The following is a 19,501-nucleotide window of genomic DNA, read 5'->3' as shown; positions in this document are numbered from 1 at the left end:
TACCGGCTGCACTATTGCATTGAAGTATTCCTTTCCCATTCCAATTATCAACAGTGATTTTGCCATTTGATTGAGGCCATTTGTTTGAGATCATTTGATCGGGAGCTGAATTATGGCTTTGTGTCATAGACCCAAATCATCTTGGAACTCAGTTGAGTGACCTAAGTTCTAGAATTCCTTCCCTAAGCCTCTCCGCATCTCTATCTCTCTCTCCTCCTTAAAACCTACCTCTTTAACCAAGCTTTTGGTCATCTGTCCTAACATCTCCTTATGTGGCTCGGTGTCAAATTTTGTTTGATTATGCTCCTGTGAAGCACCTTGAACCTTTGACTATGATAAAGGTGCTAGTTGTTGTTGTTATTGTTAGTCATTATGTGTAGTCTAAGAACCAAGATTAACAGTGTAAAAGGTCAGAACTGCTGAAACTGTAAGACAATGTTGATACAACAACAACTTGTATTTATATAGCGCCTTTAACGTAGTAAAACGTCCCAAGGCGCTTCACAGGATTATTTTAAGACAACAAATTTGACACCGATCCACATAAGGAGAAATTAGGGCAGGTGACCAAAAGCTTGGTCAAAGAGGTAGGTTTTAAGGAGCGTCTTAAAGGAGGAAAGAGTAGTGAGGTAGACAGGTTTAGGCAGGGAATTGTAGAGCTTAGGGCCTAGGCAGCTGAAGGCACGGCCACCAAAGGTTGAGCGATTATAATCAGGGATGCTCAAGAGGGCAGAATTAGAGGAGCACAGATATCTCAGGGGGGTTGTGGGGCTGAAGGAGATTACAGAGATAGGGAGGGGGCGAGGCCATGGAGGGATTTGAAAACAAGGATGAGAATTTTGAAATCGAGGCGTTGCTGCACCGGGCGCCAATGTAGGTCAGTGTGCACAGGGGTGATGGGCGAGCGGGACTGTAGGAACATGAGAACACGATAATGGGCAATATAGCAGGACTGCTGAATTGGCAGTTGACTCAGTAATCACAAAAAAGCAGAACCCTTACACAGGTGAAGAAAGACAACTCCTTCCATGGCAACAAAGAACATTGCCTTATTTGGTAATAACTCAAGCTACCACTGATGGCATAAAGAGGACGATGACTTGGGAAATAGGAGGAGAGTGAAAAAGTGTTGATGCAGAGTAGCTAGCTGCTCGGTGCGGAGAACTATCTGCAAGCAGCATCATTGTGCAAGGAGAATAGTCACTCCTGTTCCCTCAGGACAAAGGCCTGATCAACCCACATTCTCAATTGTATTCAGTAGGGTCAGCTGTGGCTCAGTTAGTAGCACACTCACCTCTAGAGTCAGAAGGTTGTGGATTCAAGTCCCACTCCAGGGAGTTGAGCATATAAAGCTAGGCTGACGCTCCAGCGCAGTGCTGAGTGAGTGCTGCACTGTCGGAGGTGCCGTCTTTCGGATGAGACCTTAAACCAAGGTGCTCTCTCAGGTGGACGTAAAAGATCCCACGGCACTATTTCGAAGAAGAGCAGGGGAGATATCCCCGGTGTCCTGGGCCAATATTTATCCCTCAACCAACATTGCAAAAACAGATTATCTGGTCATTATCACATTGCTGTTTGTGGAAGCTTGCTGTGTGCAAATTGGCTGCTGTGTTTCCCACATTACAACAGTGACTACACTCCAAAAGTACTTCATTGGCTGTAAAGTGCTTTGAGAGGTCTGGTGGTCGTGAAAGGCGCTATAGAAATGCAAGTCTTTCTTTTTTACCCAGCAGTCATAAGTATAAACCCTTTGACTGTACAATATTACCGAATGGAACAGCTTGTTTGAATATAAGTTGGTCATACCATTTCACACCTCATGGTCTTATGAACACACAACAATATAAAGTACGTGAAGCTTGCAAAGGCTACATTTCCTACCTATGAACCTGTGCTTGTTTTATGAATGTGAGAAAGTTCTGTAATCACAGGCACACTGACGTTCTAAGGAGTTGAAATTCATTTCAGCTTATTTTCAGGCCTGAAATAGGCGGGGGGCGGAAGGGGGGCAGGGTGGGGGGGGCTGTGTGAGCTTGAAGCTGGAGACATGAAGCTCAGCCGAACTTCAGCCTCGAGCCACATCAGCGTATTGCCAGCGAGCTGTGGGCGCCCGTAAAAAAAGATTCTCCTCATCTCCCCCTCTGGTTCTTTTGCCAAATACCTTAAATCTGTGTCCTCTGGTTACCGACCCTCCGGCCAGTGGAAACAATTTCTCCCTAGGTACTCTATCAAAATCCCTTCATAATTTTGAACACCTCTATTAAGTGGCCCCTTTGGCAGCAGTGCAGTAACATAAATGATGGACCCTCTGCCCTCTGTCTACACAAAGAGAGATGTCAGTGCTGATGAATGGAATATTTTCCCACTTTGTGATAGCAACGGCAAGCCATCTCAGCAAAGGCCAGATTCAGACTAAAGCTTCTTTCATTTCGCCCTTGTGTACGGGCAGCCAATGGCAATATCAAAATAATCTTGCAGGGAGCATTAAAAAAAAACAGGTCTTTTCAGCTGCCGGCCTTAGTATTGAATCTGGCAAGTTTATGCTGGTGTTATCACTAGCTGTGCAATAGGCAATAAATGCTGGCCTTGCCAGCGACGCCCACATCCCATAAAACGAATCTTTTTTTTTAAACACGCGCACATTAGGAGCAGATGGCACTAGGAAGGCACTAGAGTCAGGCAAAAGCAACCTAATTCTCCCAGTACTATGCCCGACAAACTGCTGACTACCCATCTTCCTTTTCTGGCTCCTATATTAGCTGACATTGTTAACGGTTCTCTCTCCTCAGGTACTGTCCTCCTCTCCCTCAAATCTGCCGTCATCACCCCTCTCCTCAAAAAAAACAACCCTTGACCCCTCCATCCTTGCAAACTACCGCCCCATCTCCAACCTCACTTTCCTCTCCAAAGTCCTTGAACGTGCTGTCGCCTCCTGAATCCGTGCCCATCTTTCCCGCAATTCCATGTTTGAATCCCTCCAATCAGGTTTCCGCCCTTGCCACCGTACCGAAACGGCTCTCATCAAAGTCACGAATGACATCCTTTGTGACTGTGACAAAGGTAAACTATCCCTCCTCGTCCTTCTTGTCTTGTCTGCAGCTTTTCACATGGTTGACCACTCCATCCTTCTCCAACGCCTCTCCACCGTTGTCCAGCTGGGTGGGACTGCACTCGCCTGGTTCCATTCTTATCGATCTAATCGTAGCCAGAGAATCACCTGCAACGGCTTCTCTTCCCGCTCCCGCATCGTTGTGCTCCCGCATCTGTGTCCCTCCAGGATCTATCCTTGGCCCCCTCCTATTTCTCATCTACATGTTGCCCCTTGGTGACATCATCCGAAAACACAGCGTCAGTTTCCACATGTACGCTGACGACACCCAGCTCTACCTCACTACCTCTACTCTCGACCCCTCCACGGTGTCTAAATTGTCAGACCAGACTGCTTGTCCGACATCCAGTTCTGGATGAGCAGAAATTTTCTCCAATTAAATATTGGGAAGACCGAAGCCATTGTTTTCGGTCCCCGCCATAAACTCCGTTCCCTAGCCACTGACTCCATCCCTCTCCCTAACATCTGTCTGAGGCTGAACCACACTGTTCACAACCTTGGTGTCATATTTGACTCTGAAATGAGCTTCCGACCACATATCCGCAGCGTAACCAAGAATGCCTATTTCCACCTCCGTAACATCGTCCGTCTCTACCCTTGCCTCAGCTCATCCGCTGCTGAAACCCTCATCCATGCCTTTGTTACCTCTAGACTTGACTATTCCAATGCACTCCTGGCTGACCTCCCACATTCTACCCTATGTAAACTTGAGGTGATCCAAAACTCGGCTGCCCATGTCCTAACTCGCACCAAGTCCCGTTTACCCATCACCTGTGCTCGCTGACCTACATTGGCTTCTGGTTAAGCAAAGCCTCGAATTCAAAATTCTCATCCTTGTTTTCAAATCCCTCCATGGCCTCACCCCTCCCTATCTCTGTAATCTCCTCCAGACCCACAACCCCCCCCCCCGAGATATCTGCGCTCCTCTAATTCTGGCCTCTTGAGCATCCCCGATTTTAATCGCTCAACCATTGGTGGCCGTGCCTTCTGTTGCCTGGACCCTGAGCTCCGGAATTCCCTGCCTAAACCTCTCCGCCTCTCTACCTCTCTCTCCTCCTTTAAGACCCTCCTTAAAACCTACCTCTTTGACCAAGCTTTTGGTCACCTGCCCTAATTTATCCTTTTAAGGCTCGGTGTCAAATTTTTTTCTTTTAATACTCCCGTGAAGCGCCTTGGGATGTTTTACTACATTAAAGGCACTATATAAATACAAGTTGTTGTTGACAACCCAAACTTCCGGAAAAAAAAACCTTTACTGCACTGGTCTAAGTCAAATACTCAACCGAGCCATTTATTCCCAGGTCAGCACATAGTTTAATGAAAAAGCTTTCTTTTTTTTCCCTCTTTTAAGTTTTATTCAGCTTTGGAAAGTACTCTGATTGTATCGCAGTACATTTAGATTGCATGGTACTGACTGGAGCATGCACTTTATATGCTGAGATGTCAGGTTGACGAGACAATTGCAGCAATGCCAACACTTGCAATTTTCCAAAGGATTTATTGAGTTTGCACCATTGTGCTAATGAGCATGATTCATGATCAAAGACAGGAGAGAGCGCGTGAGAGAGAAATATCAATTGCTTTTATGTTGGCTTTGTGCTGACTCAAGTGTTGCTCCCAGCCAGCGGCAACACCAAAGTAAACTTTCCCGATTTGCCGAGGCTGGTGGCCAGGAACGCCCAGTTGAAGAAAAAAAAGGTCCAAAATTAAAGCAGATATTGTTTATGTAACTCAACAAAAAAAAGTGTTCTTGTGATGTGGACAATGCGGGCAAGGTCGGCACTTACTGCCCATCCCTAGTTGCCCCGAGAAGGTGGTGGTGGGCCTTCTTCTGGAACCGCTGCGGTCCCCATGGTGACGGTACTCCCACAATGGTGTGAAGTAGGGGACTTCTAGGGTATTGATGGTGAAGCAACCGTGATAGATGCCCAAAGCAGGATGGAGCGTGATTTGGAAGGGAACTTGGAGGTGATGGTGTTCACATGACATTGCTGCTCCTATCCTCTATGGGGGTACAGGTTACAGGGCTGGAATGTGCCATCATAATGGGTCTGATGTACAAGACAAAAATATTTCTGTGATCCCCTATCCTTTATTTGATTTACTTTGACAATAAATGAACCTAACTTTCCTGCACCCAACCCCCCGAATAAAACTCACACTTCCGTGACGTGTATAGGTGTGGTAAACCACTTTTATCGTTCACTATCGTTACACTATAGTTATCACTGTTATATCGTTACTCTATGGTTATCACTGTTCACACTGTTGTATCACTATACGAGGTCGCCTCTTGTCACGCTGCTATACCTGGGCTGACCACTGCTGACTCCGCCCATGACTCCACCTACCTGCCCAGGTATAAAGGTAGTCGACTGGCTGGCATTCCTCCTTGTTGTATCCGATCACCCATGAGGGTGGGCTCTGTTATTTAGCCAATAAAAACCTATAGTTACTTTCTTAACTCGTCGCTTTTCATTGGATGAATTGATAGGTATATCAATTTTATTGGCTAAATTTTAAAATGTCGACACCTGAGCAGTCAAACGACCAGCCAAGCGACCAGCCAGACGCCCAGCTACAACAGCCACAGCAGCCGGCCTGGCTGCGAGCCCTCAGACCACCGTACCTGGATCTAAACCCACAGGCAGCAAACTCAGCCCTCGACTTCGAACACTGGCTGAGCTGCTTCGAAGCCTACCTGGGAGAATCCGGCGTGCCTCAGAAATCCATGCTAAGAGTTCTGAACGCCCAAGTGAGCCCTAAAGTATTCGCACTCATCCGGGACCTTAAAACATACGAGGACGCCATCAACCGGCTGAAAAGACAGTACCAAACCCCGGTAAATTCCATGTATGCCAGACACCTCCTAAGATCCCACCCGCAACAGCCAGGAGAGCCCGTGGAGGAATTTTTACGGGTGCTACAAGCACTCGGCAGAGACTGTAACTTTAAAGCGGTAACGGCGGCAGAAAATACTGAAGACAATGTCCGCGATGCCTTCGTGAAAGGCCTGCGGTCCGACTACTCACGGCAAAGACTACTGGAAGCAAGGGACCTCGACCTGGACAAAGCTGCAGCCCTCGCTCTCTCTCTAGAGGTGGCCCATCGGGACCTCGAGGCATACTCAAGGTACTGTAACTCGCGACCCTGGGACCGACCCCGACCGCGATACCCCCCGCAGCACCCCCCCTGGGACCTACCTCAGCGTCGGCGTCCCGGACCCGATCGAGACCGCCACCCCCGGTACCGGCTCCGACATCGGACCCCCGCGATCAGGCCGCCGGCTGCTTCTTCTGCGGCCAGGCGAAACACCCGAGGTCGCGCTGCCCAGCCAGGAACTCTACCTGCTCAAACTGCATGAAGAAAGGCCACTTCGCTAAGGCCTGCAGAGGTGGATCATCAGAGGCCAGCACTGCCTCATGCGAGCTGTGGGGGCGGCCATCTTCCTTCAAGGCAACAGAGGCCAGCATCCCCACATGTGAGTCATGGGGGCGGCCATCTTTGATACAGGCAACCGACACCAGCAGTGCCTCATGTGAGTTATGGGGGCAGCCATCTTCTCCGCCATTTTGTCCAACCTCGTGGGAGACGCCATTTTACCCACCACGCCCGACCGCCACCGTGCCTCTAGACCCGACTACCGCCTCAACCGCAGACTACAACAACTCGCTCAGCTATACACTAGCCTCCGTCACACTGGACCAGGCCCGCCCGCATCACCTGTCCAAGTCGATGATGGACATCAAAGTAAACGGCCACGCCACGACCTGCCTGTTCGACAGCGGAAGCACGGAGAGCTTCATCCACCCAGACACGGAAGTCGACTACGGGAACCACGCTACCAACCTGGCTGACCTCTCCGGGGCCCGTCTTGCTGCGAAAGCACGTGAGGGCCCATAAAACGGACCCCCTGGTCGAGAGGGTGGACCTCCTGCACGCCAACCCCCAGTACGCCTATGTGGCATACCCAGACGGGCGGGAGGACACAGTCTCCTTACGAGACCTCGCACCCTCGGGCACTCCGGAGACACCACCTTCACCGCCCCCCCACCACCCCCCCAATTCCAGACCAGGTAGACGGCATGCCGGAACCCCACGAGCCTTCGCCGACCACGCAGACACCAGCATTAACACCGGATAATGCAACACCGCCGCTGCGACGATCAGAAAGGCTTACGAGGCCTCCGGACAGACTGACATACCAGAACTGGTAGTACACTTCACCCCGCCGGACTCAAATCTAAACAAGGGGTGAATGTGGTAAACCACTTTTATCGTTCACTATCGTTACACTATAGTTACCACTGTTATATCGTTACTCTATGGTTATCACTGTTCACACTGTTGTATCACTATACGAGGTCGCCTCTTGTCACGCTGCTATACCTGGGCTGACCACTGCTGACTCCGCCCATGACTCCACCTACCTGCCCAGGTATAAAGGTAGTCGACTGGCTGGCATTCCTCCTTGTTGTATCCGATCACCCACGAGGGTGGGCTCTGTTATTTAGCCAATAAAAACCTATAGTTACTTTCTTAACTCGTCGCTTTTCATTGGATGAATTGATAGGTATATCAATAGGTATTCAAACTGGTTTTGTGTGAGGCTCCCAGTGGTATGCAAGCTGATCAGATTTCCCTGGTTAGTGACCAGGCATATCTGAGAATTCTGCTTTCTATATTTTATCCATATTTCAACAAGAAGAACATCAACTTGCATTTATATAGCATGCTTAACAAAGTAAAACATCCCAAGGGACTTCCAGGAGTGTTATCAGACAAAAATTGACACCAAGCCAGAGAAGGAGACATTAGGACAAGTCACTAAAAGCTTGGTCAAAGAGGTAAGTTTTAAGGAGCGACTTTTAAAAAATTTGTTTATGGGATGTGGGCGTCGCTGGCTAGGCCAGCATTTATTGCCCATCACTAATTGCCCTTGAGAAGGTGGTGGTGAGCCGCCTTCTTGAATCACTGCAGTCCGTGTGGTGAAGGTACTCCCACAGTGCTGTTAGGGAGGGAGTTCCAGGATTTTGACCCAGTGACGATGAAGGAATGGCGATATAGTTCTAAGTCAGGATGTGTGTAACTTGGAGGGGAACTTGGAGGCGGTGGTGTTCCCATGCGCCTGCTGCCCTTGTCCTTCTAGATGGAAGAGGTCGCGGGTTTGGGAGGTGTTGCTGAAGAAGCCTTGGCAAGTTGCTGCAGTGCATCTTGTAGATGGTACACACTGCAGCCACGGTACACCGGGTGCCAATCAAGCGGGCTGCTTTGTCCTGGATGGTGTTGAGCTTCTTGAGTGTTGTTGGAGCTGCACTCATCCAGGCAAGTGGAGTGTTCAATCACACTCCTTACTTGTGCCTTGTAGATGATGGAAAGGCTTTGGGGAGTCAGGAGGTGAGACATTCGCCGCAGAATACCTGGCCTCTGACCTACTCTTGTTGCCACAGTATTTATGTGGCTGGTCCAATTAAGTTTCTGGTCAATGGTGACCTCCAGGATGTTGATGGTGGGGGATTCGGTGATGGTAATGCTGTTGAATGTCAAGGGGCGGTGGTTAGACTCTCGCTTGTTGGAGATTGTCATTGCCTGGCACTTCTGTGGCGCGAATGTTACCCGCCACTTATCAGCCCAAGCCTGAACGTCGTCCAGGTCTTGTTGCATGCGGGCATGGATTGCTTCATTATCTGTGGAGTTGCGAATGGCACTGAACACTGTGCAGTCATCAGCGAACATCCCCATTTCTGACCTTATGTTGGCGGGAAGGTCATTGATGAAGCAGCTGAAGGACACTGCCCTGAGGAACTCCTGCAGCGATGTCCTGGGGCTGTGATGATTGACCTTCAACCACCACAACCATCTTCCTTTGTGCTAGGTATGACTCCAGCTAGTGGAGAATTTTCCCCCCTGATTCCCATTGACTTCAGTTTTACTATGGCTCCTTGATGCCACACTCGGTCAAATGCTGCCTTGATGTCAAGGGCAGTCACTCTCACCTCACCTCTGGAATTCAGCTCCTTTGTCCAGGAGGAGTGAGAGGTGGAGAGCGGAGAGGTTTAGGGAGGGAATTCCAGAGCTTAGAGCCTAAGCAGCTGAAGGTACGGCCGCCAATGGTGGAGCAATGAAAAGCGGGGATGCGCAAGAGGCTAGAATTGGAGGAGCCCAGAGGGCTGGAGAAGGTTACAGTGATAGGAATGGGCAAGGCCATGGAGAGATTTGAACACAATGACGAGAATTTTAAACTTGAGGCGTTGGTGGAACAGAAGGCAATGTAGGTCACGTACAATGTTCTCTCTAATTTTGGGGGGGGGCCCGCGTGGACCCTTTAACAGGCTACAAGGCCCATTCAAAATTCCGCGCATGTCTGGTTTTTCCATTTAAGAGCTGGTGAGCCAGCTGCGTGGGACCTCCAGAGCGCTGAGCGGCTGCGCAGCTGAAAGGGAACGTTGGTCACGTAGCCATTTTTTTCTGACTTACCAGCGTGTTTTTCTATTCTTGTGTAATTAATAGAGACATTTTCTGCAATGATGCCACTGTTTTCCTTTTAGTAGCTAACATTGGGCCAGAAATTCGGGTCGGAGGCTTCCCGCGGGCGCAAGCCCCCAACCTGCACTTACATAGCACGCCTGCCGTTGTGCTGTGGGGCCGTGTGGGATTCCGATCCTGGGCCTCCTCCAGCTGCCGGCGCGCAGTGCTTGCGTATCCCAGCAGCGAAGTTAGTTTGCAGCGTCCCCTGAGATCACGTGGGTCATGGGGAGCCAATCGCAGCAGGGAATCTCTATTCATAGATTTGACAGGAACACCTGTCAAATCTATGAATAGAGATCGGCCCCAAAACCTAACTAAAACTTCAAATAATTTTTTTTTAAAAACATCACATTTTTAAAATAACTATAAATTACATAAAATAACTATTTTAAACAATAATTTAAATTTTTGAAAAAATTAATCACAGTTTTTAACGGGGCTAAAAATAAACTTACCTTTCTTTAAAGTATTTAAAAATAATAAATCTGTGGAAAGAATGTTTTAATTTTACTTAATTCCCCCCTTATCTTGTTAAAAGCAAGCCCTGCGACTGCTTTTTAAACACGCATCTGCTAGAGACTTACCCTCCCGGAGAAACCTGCAAAAAAACCGGAAGTTCCAGGCGTACGCGCTGCCTCTCCGGTGCTCGCATTTGACCTGTGAACCCCTTCCTTCAAGGGAACGGAAGTTCCGGTTTCCAGCGCATGCGCAGTGCATGCACGAAACCGGCACTTTTGTTGGGCCTATGCGTGAGTACCCGAATTTCTGGCCCATTGTCTTTCAGTCAATGGGTCAGTGGGTCCTTGGGAGTGTGTCAATATTAACAAAGGGTCTTCAAGAGTCAGTCAATATTTATAGCATATCTGGCACCAGAGAAAGCTTGAAAACCACTGTTTTGCGTCGAGATAACAGATATAGAGAATAGAATGGCACACAGATTTGATATTGGGTCAGCTTAAATTGTGCCCATGGAGATTAATTAAGAAAAGGATTGAGTTTCTAACACTGACAATGGAAGCATTATCAACATATCAACAAACCTCTCTGGGCTTCTCCACCACTCTCTCTTCCTTCAAGACACCCGTTAAAACTTACCTCTTTGATTACGCTTTTGGTCACCGGTCCTAATATATCCTTACGTGGCTCGGCATCAAATTTTGTCTGATAACGCTCATGCGAAGTACATTAGGACGTTTTACTATGTTAAAGACACCATATAAATGCAGGTTGTTGTTGTTTCAGTGGTAGATGACCACGAGATATTTCTGGCGATGGTAATGCGCAAGGGTGTTGCTTACCTTCCGATAGCGCCAGTACTGATTGCCTTTCATACCGTGGCAGTCATACAGCGTGACAGAGCTGCTGTGGGAGATGGCATCGAAGCAGAACTTCCTGGTATGAAGTGGCTCTCCAGGCCGTATGTCCTCTCGCCAACCAAACGTAAATATCTGAGAAGTCAAAGGAGATTACATTTTTTAAAAAGCAGGCTAAGGACTGGATGAACTCCTGCCAGGGTACTGGAAATCAACGGCAAACTATAAAACCATGAGTTCACCTGATGGCCAATATGTTTGTAGATCTAAGGAATACTGAACAAAACCAACCAGGGAAATTATGGTTACCTCAGAGAGCAGACGGGGCCTCGGTTTAATGTCTCATCCAAAAAACACCACCTCTGACAGTGCAGCACTCCCTCAGTACTACCCCTCTGACAGTGCAGCGCTCCCTCAGTGCTGCCCCTCCGACAGTGCAGCTCTCCCTCAGTACTGCCCCTCCAACAGTACAGCGCTCCCTCAGTACTGCCCCTCCGACAGTGCAGCGCTCCCTCAGTACTGCCCCTCCGACAGTGCAGCGCTCCCTCAGTACTGCCCCTCCGACAGTGCAGCGCTCCCTCAGTACTGCCCCTCCGACAGTGCAGCGCTCCCTCAGTACTACCCCTCCGACAGTGCAGCACTCCCTCAGTACTGTCCCTCCGACAGTGCAGCGCTCCCTCACTACTGCCCCTTCGACAGTGCAGTGCTCCCTCAGTACTGCCCCTCCGACAGTGCGGCGCTCCCTCAGTACTGCTCCTCGGACAGTGAAGCGCTCCCTCACTACTGCCCCTTCGACAGTGTGGCACTCCCTCAGTACTGCCCCTCCGACAGTGCGGCGCTCCCTCAGTACTGTCCCTCCGACAGTGCAGCGCTCCCTCACTACTGCCCCTTCGACAGTGCAGTGCTCCCTCAGTACTGCCCCTCCGACAGTGCAGTGCTCCCTCAGTACTGCCCCTTCGACAGTGCAGTGCTCCCTCAGTACTGCCCCTCTGACAGTGCAGTGCTCCCTCAGTACTGCCCCTCTGACAGTGCAGTGCTCCCTCAGTACTGCCCCTCTGACAGTGCAGCACGCCCTCAGTACTGCCCCTCCGACAGTGCAGTGCTCCCTCAGTACTGCCCCTCCGACAGTGCAGTGCTCCCTCAGTACTGCCCCTCCGACAGTGCAGTGCTCCCTCAGTACTGCCCCTCCGACAGTGCAGTGCTCCCTCAGTACTGCCCCTCCGACGGTGCAGCGCTCCCTCAGTACTGCCCCTCCGAAAGTGCAGCGCTCCCTCAGTACTGCCCCTCCGATGGTGCAGCGCTCCCTCAGTACTGCCCCTCCGACGGTGCAGCGCTCCCTCAGTACTGCCCCTCCAACAGTGCAGCGCTCCCTCAGTACTGCCCCTCCGACAGTTCAGCGCTCCCTCAGTACTGCCCCTCCGACAGCGCGGCACTCCCTCAGTACTGCCCCTCTGACAGTGCGGCGCTCCCTCAGTACTGCCCCTCCGACAGTGCAGTACTCCCTCAGTACTGCCCCTCTGACAGTGCAGCGCTCCCTCAGTACTGCCCCTTCGACAGTGCAGTGCTCCCTCAGTACTGCCCCTCTGACAGTGCAGTGCTCCCTCAGTACTGCCCCTTACAGTGCAGCGCTCCCTCAGTACTGCCCCTTCGACAGTGCAGTGCTCCCTCAGTACTGTCCCTCCGACAGTGCAGCGCTCCCTCAGTACTGCCCCTTCGACAGTGCAGTGCTCCCTCAGTACTGCCCCTCCGACAGTGCAGTACTCCCTCAGTACTGCCCCTCTGACAGTGCAGCGCTCCCTCAGTACTGCCCCTTCGACAGTGCAGTGCTCCCTCAGTACTGTCCCTCCGACAGTGCAGCGCTCCCTCACTACTGCCCCTCCGACAGTGCAGTGCTCCCTCAGTACTGTCCCTCCGACAGTGCAGTGCTCCCTCAGTACTGCCCCTCTGACAGTGCAGCGCTCCCTCAGTACTGCCCCTCTGACAGTGCATTGCTCCCTCAGTACTGTCCCTCCGACAGTGCAGCGCTCCCTCAGTACTGCCCCTCCGACAGTGCGGCACTCCCTCAGTACTGCCCCTCCGACAGTGCAGTGCTCCCTCAGTACTGCCCCTCCGACAGTGCAGTGCTCCCTCAGTACTGTCCCTCCGACAGTGCAGCGCTCCCTCAGTACTGCCCCTCCGACAGTGCGGCACTCCCTCAGTACTGCCCCTCCGACAGTGCAGTGCTCCCTCAGTACTGCCCCTCCGACAGTGCAGTGCTCCCTCAGTACTGCCCCTCCGACAGTGCAGCGCTCCCTCAGTACTGTCCCTCTGACAGTGCAGTGCTCCCTCAGTACTGCCCCTCTGACAGTGCAGTGCTCCCTCAGTACTGCCCCTCTGACAGTGCAGCGCTCCCTCACTACTGCCCCTCCGACAGTGCAGTGCTCCCTCAGTACTGCCCCTCCGACAGTGCGGTGCTCCCTCAGTACTGCCCCTCTGACAGTGCAGTGCTCCCTCAGTACTGCCCCTCCGACAGTGCAGCGCTCCCTCAGTGCTGCCCCTCCGACAGTGCAGCACTCCCTCAGTACTGCCCCTCCGACGGTGCAGCGCTCCCTCAGTACTGCCCCTCCGACAATGCAGTGCTCCCTCACTACTGCCCCTCTGACAGTGCAGTGCTCCCTCAGTATTGCCCCTCCGACAGTGCGGCGCTCCCTCACTACTGCCCCTCTGACAGTGCAGTGCTCCCTCAGTATTGCCCCTCCGACAGTGTGGCACTCCCTCAGTACTGCCCCTCCGACAGTGCGGTGCTCCCTCAGTACTGCCCCTCCGACGGTGAAGCGCTCCCTCAGTACTGCCCCTCTGACAGTGCGGCGCTCCCTCAGTACTGCCCCTCCGACAGTGCAGTACTCCCTCAGTACTGCCCCTCTGACAGTGCAGCGCTCCCTCAGTACTGCCCCTTCGACAGTGCAGTGCTCCCTCAGTACTGCCCCTCTGACAGTGCAGCGCTCCCTCAGTACTGCCCCTTCGACAGTGCAGTGCTCCCTCAGTACTGCCCCTCTGACAGTGCAGTGCTCCCTCAGTACTGCCCCTGACAGTGCAGCGCTCCCTCAGTACTGCCCCTTCGACAGTGCAGTGCTCCCTCAGTACTGTCCCTCCGACAGTGCAGCGCTCCCTCAGTACTGCCCCTTCGACAGTACAGTGCTCCCTCAGTACTGCCCCTCCGACAGTGCAGTACTCCCTCAGTACTGCCCCTCTGACAGTGCAGCGCTCCCTCAGTACTGCCCCTTCGACAGTGCAGTGCTCCCTCAGTACTGTCCCTCCGACAGTGCAGCGCTCCCTCACTCCTGCCCCTCCGACAGTGCAGTGCTCCCTCAGTACTGTCCCTCCGACAGTGCAGTGCTCCCTCAGTACTGCCCCTCTGACAGTGCAGCGCTCCCTCAGTACTGCCCCTCTGACAGTGCAGTGCTCCCTCAGTACTGTCCCTCCGACAGTGCGGCGCTCCCTCAGTACTGCCCCTCCGACAGTGTGGCACTCCCTCAGTACTGCCCCTCCGACAGTGCAGTGCTCCCTCAGTACTGCCCCTCCGACAGTGCAGTGCTCCCTCAGTACTGCCCCTCCGACAGTGCAGTGCTCCCTCAGTACTGCCCCTCTGACAGTGCAGCGCTCCCTCAGTACTGTCCCTCCGACAGTGCAGTGCTCCCTCAGTACTGCCCCTCTGACAGTGCAGCGCTCCCTCAGTACTGCCCCTTCGACAGTGCAGTGCTCCCTCAGTACTGCCCCTTCGACAGTGCAGCGCTCCCTCAGTACTATACTGAAGTGCCAGCCTGGATTATATGCTCAAGTCTCTGGAGTCGGGCTTAAACCCGCAACTTATGTGGCTCGGTGTCAAATTCTGTTTCATAATCACTCCTGTGAAGCACCTTGGGTCGTTTTACTCCGTTAAAGGTGCTATAAAAATTCAAGTTGTTGTGGTAATCTGAATTGGCTGACACACCTTCATCTCTTCTCCTTTACCAAATAGTCTTGCCAAGGAAGGATGCCAATAGGAACAGCCATTGTTGCGATTAGTCTGCAAGTCTCAGTGGGCCCAAACCCTTGCTGCAAAGTCTCTAAATTGGCCTCAGAATAAAAAAAAACACTTAAAAAGAACACTTGCCCAGTAGACATTAAAACTAAAGGCTGCCCCTTTAAAATATGTTCATGTTCAAAGACACAACCCTCTAAAAATAATGTAACGTATTGTTGATCTAAAAGCTGATGTAAAGGCAAGGACCCACAAACGCCTGTGAGATACATGACCTGCTTTTTAGTGATGTTGGTTGAAGGATAAATATTGGCCAAGACACTGGGCAGAAGTCCCCTGCTCTTCTTTGCAATAGTGCCATTGCAGCTTTTATGTTCACCTGAGGGGGCAGACGTGACTTTGGTTTAACGTTCCAACTGAAAGACGACACCTCCGACAGTGCAGCACTCCCTGACTACTGCACTGAAGTATCAGCCTGGATTCTGTGCTCAAAAAATACTGGAGTGGGACTTGAACCCACAACAGCAACAACTTGCAGTTATATAACACCTTTAACAAAGTAAAACATCCCAAGCCACTTCACAGGAGCATTATCAACCAAAATTTGACACCGAGCAACTTAAGGAGATTATAGGACAAGCGACCAAAAGCTTGGTCAAAGAAGTAGGTTTTAAGGAGCGTCTTAAAGAAGGGGAGTGAGGTAGAGAAGCAGAGAAGGAATTCCAGAGCTTGGGGCCTAGGCAGCTGAAGGCACGGCCGCCAATGGTGGAGTGATTAAAATCGGGGATGTTCAAGAGGCCAGAATTGGCGGAGTGCAGAGATCTCGGAGGGTTGTAGAGTTGTAGGAAGTTACAGAGATAGGGAGGGGCGAGGGATTTGAAAACAAGGATGAGAATTTTAAAATTGAGGACGTCAATGATATGGGGTCAGAAGCATAGCTCAGGGTCAACTAGGGCACCAAGGTTGTAAATGGTCTGGTTTGGCCTCAGACAGTTGCCAGGAAATGGGAAGCCTTGCTTCTGACTCAAGGCAAGAGTGCTATCAATTTAGACTTTGTAATCCTAAGGGGGAAAAATTGGGTTGCTTTGTGCCTCCCATTGGGGCGCTATCGGGGTGCAGAGCACCTAGCGCCTGGGCACGACGCCGCTAACGCCTCCCGCAAAATTCATAGCATGACGTCATCGCCATGCGCAGCGCCCCGCTCACGCCCCGGCCGCAAATTCCGCTCACGCCCCCTGACCTACCGCCGGACGCTATGTCCGACAGGATCAGGGTGCCGTGTTTGCGGCCGGGGCGGCGCAAATTAAAGGGCAGGTGCCGGGCGGCCATTTTTTTGGGGCCGCCTGCCGGCACCTGCACCAGCAATCACTCAGCCCGGCACTCCTCTTGAGTGCCAGGCTCTTTTCCTGGCACCCTGCTCCCTGGTGGTCCAGCAGGGCCCCGGTGTACGCTGTGCTAGGACCCTCCCAGTTAGCCTAACATCTGTGGTTGGTAAAATGTTGGAGTCCATTATTAAGGAAGCAGTAACAGGACATTTGGATAAGCATAATTTAATCGGACAGAGTCAGCATGGTTTTACGAAGGGGAAGTCATGTTTGACAAATTTGCTCGAATTCTTTGAGGACGTAACAAACAGGGTGGATAAAGGGGAACCAGTGGATGTGGTGTATTTGGACTTCCAAAAGGCATTTGACAAGGTGCCACACAAAAGATTACTGCACAAGATAAAAAATCACGGGCTTGGGGGCAATATACTGGCATGGGTGGAAGATTGGCTATCTAACAGAAAACAGAGAGTTGGGATAAATGGTTCATTCTCGGGTTGGCAATCAGTAACTAGTGGTGTTCCGCAGGGGTCAGTGCTGGGACCCCAATTCTTTACAATCTATATTAACGATTAGGAGGAAGGGACCGAGTGCAACGTATCCAAGTTTGCCAATGATACAAAGATGGGAGGGAAAGCAGTGAGTGAGGAGGACATAAAAAACCTGCAAAAGGACATAGACAGGCTAAGTGAGTGGGCTAAAATTTGGCAGATGGAATATAATGTTGGAAAGTGTGAGGTTATGCACTTTGGCAGAAAAAATCAAAGAGTAAGTTATTATCTAAATGGAGAGAAACTGCAAAGTGCTACAGTACAAAGGGATCTGGGGGTCCTGGTGCATGAAACACAGAAGGTTAGTATGTAGGTACAGCAGGTGATCAGGAAGGCTAATGGAATCTTGGCTTTTATTGCAAGGGGGATGGAGTATAAAAGCAGGGAAGTCTTGCTGCAGTTATACAGGGTACTGGTGAGGCCACACCTGGAATACTGCGTATAGTTTTGGTTTCCATATTTAAGAAAAGATATACTTGCTCTCGAGGCAGTTCAGAGAAGGTTCACTCGGTTGATTCCGGAGATGAGGGGGTTGACTTATGAGGAAAGGTTGAGTAGGTTGGGCCTCTACTCATTGGAATTCAGAAGAATGAGAGGCGATCTTTTCGAAACATATAAGATTGTGAGGGGGCTTGATCGGGTGGATGCGGTGAGGATGTTTCCACTGATGGGTGAGACTAGAACTAGGGGGCATAATTTTAGAATAAGGGGCTGCCCTTTCAAAACTGAGATGAGGAGAAACTTCTTCACTCAGAGGGTAGTAAATCTATGGAATTTGCTACCTCAGAGAGCTGTGGAAGCTGCGACATTAAATAAATTTAAAACTGAGATGGACAGTTTCCTAGCTGATAAGGGAATAAGGGGTTACGGGGAGAGGGCAGAGAAGTGGACGTGACTCTAAGTTCGGATCAGCCATGATCCTATTGAATGGCGGAGCAGGCCCGAGGGGCCGTATGGCCTACTCCTGCTCCTACTTCTTATGTTCTTATGTTCTCCCCTTTAATCAGGGGAGAGAGGTCTGCAGTACCGCGGCGCTACGTGCCGACATGCGTGACGCTGCTGCAAGTAGCGCCGTGATATTCAACGGGAGCGCCCCAAGAGGGAGGGGGAGTGCTTCCAATAGCCTCCTGCTTGGGGGCACTACCTTTCAATTTCGGGTGCTGGGGCGCTACCTTTTTCGGGGCGCGGGCAAAGTTAGCGCCTCAAAGGCGGTGCGACCCAATATTCCCCCCTAAATATCTTGTGATATTGTTAGAGATGGCCCCATTGTCTCACCGAAGTGCCTTTACAACAACTTGCTGTTTAAGGTGCCATTCTATTCAATTTGCACAGTAAGCCACACAGCAAGGCAGACCCATGGGGCTGGATTTTCATTGAGGAGGCGGGTAGGAGGTGGGACTACAACTTTTGGGATTGTAGTCCCACCTCCATCGAGTTGTAGCCAACCCACACGATTTTGACTTGATTGACCTTGTTGAGCCCACCCAGCCTGCTCAGCAGGCCAATTAAGGGCCACCCGGCAACAGGTGACGTCACAGATTGATATTTCATCTGTCAAGACCTTTTCAAATCAAATCAAATCAAATCAACTTTTATTGTCATTGTTAGTGCACAAGTGCAGTACAACGAAATGTAGGCTTGCGGCTCCTGAGAGTGTATATTTGGATTAAGACATTTAAACATTCAACATACATTTGGCTTGTAGTATATTAACATAAACATAACCATAATAAAGTGCATTGGCAGATGTGCAGGCTTTAGAGTTTATTTGTGGAGTTCAGTAGGATGACAGCCCTGGGAAAGAAGCTGTTCCTAAATCTGGTCGTACGGGTGCTAATGCATCTGTAGCGTCTTCCAGATGGCAGGAGAGCGAACAGACTGTGGCTGGGGTGGGTAGGGTCTTTGATGATGGACCGTGACCTCCGTAGACAGCGTTTCTGGTATATGTGCTCTATGGTCGGTAGCCGGCATGGTAGACAGATGAAATATCAGCGTTTGACAGCTGTTTGAAGCTGTCAAACACTGACAATCTGTACTCTTAAGTTAATTCCTTCCTCTCAGGCTGATTTAGAGATCTCCCCGGAACAGAAAGCTGAATGCTGCAATTTTTGACAGCTCGCAGTCATTCTGCTTTCTGTGCCGTTGAGATGAGGGACTCCCGAGACCTGAAGGAAGGAAGGCTGTAAAGGTAAGTAAAACTTCTTTAAACACTTTACACACACCAAACACACTTACCTCTGCACTCATGCACCCATCACTCACCTGAACACCGGACATCTCGACCCCTCCAAGCCCTTCATCCTGACGGTCCGCCTCATCTAACTTGGCGTGGTTTGGAGCCGTCGGGAATCCCACAATTCAACATTAAAAATAGGGATTAGGCTTAAAAACTGCCTGTTAACTACCTGTTAACAGGCAGTTAATTGGCACTAATCCCTTCCCGCCTCGGGGAGGCGGCTCCCAGTGCAGGTCGGGTACCCGCCTCCTTTGAAACTGGCATGGAGGCGGGTTGGGGGCGGGATGGGTTCGTGCCCCCCGATTTCGGGATTTTAACCCCCCCCAACGCCTCCAATCCCGCCTCAACGGCCCAATGAAAATCCAGCCCTTGGAGTCCCACTGGTCACACATCACAGTATAGGGGCCTCAACCTGGAGCTAGTGACTTTGATTGACAGG

General features: G+C 51.0%; 1 protein-coding gene across 1 annotated transcript in view; it reads right to left on the bottom strand.

The window, feature by feature from the left end:
• LOC147124016 (polypeptide N-acetylgalactosaminyltransferase-like 6) overlaps window positions 1–19,501 on the bottom strand; it is a 248,984-nt gene that overhangs the window by 22,557 nt on the left and 206,926 nt on the right. The window contains exon 7 of the mRNA XM_085977447.1: window positions 10,936–11,085. Within this exon, the coding sequence (XP_085833573.1) occupies window positions 10,936–11,085 (150 nt within the window). The remainder of the gene's footprint in view (window positions 1–10,935; window positions 11,086–19,501) is intronic.

Source organism: Somniosus microcephalus, chromosome 1, assembly GCF_052327205.1.
Source record: "Somniosus microcephalus isolate GS21.2 chromosome 1, FLI_Smic_1.0, whole genome shotgun sequence".
Lineage (NCBI taxonomy): Eukaryota > Metazoa > Chordata > Chondrichthyes > Squaliformes > Somniosidae > Somniosus > Somniosus microcephalus.
The sequence above is the reverse complement of the archived record's forward strand: the minus strand, read 5'-3'. Positions and strand labels throughout refer to the sequence as shown.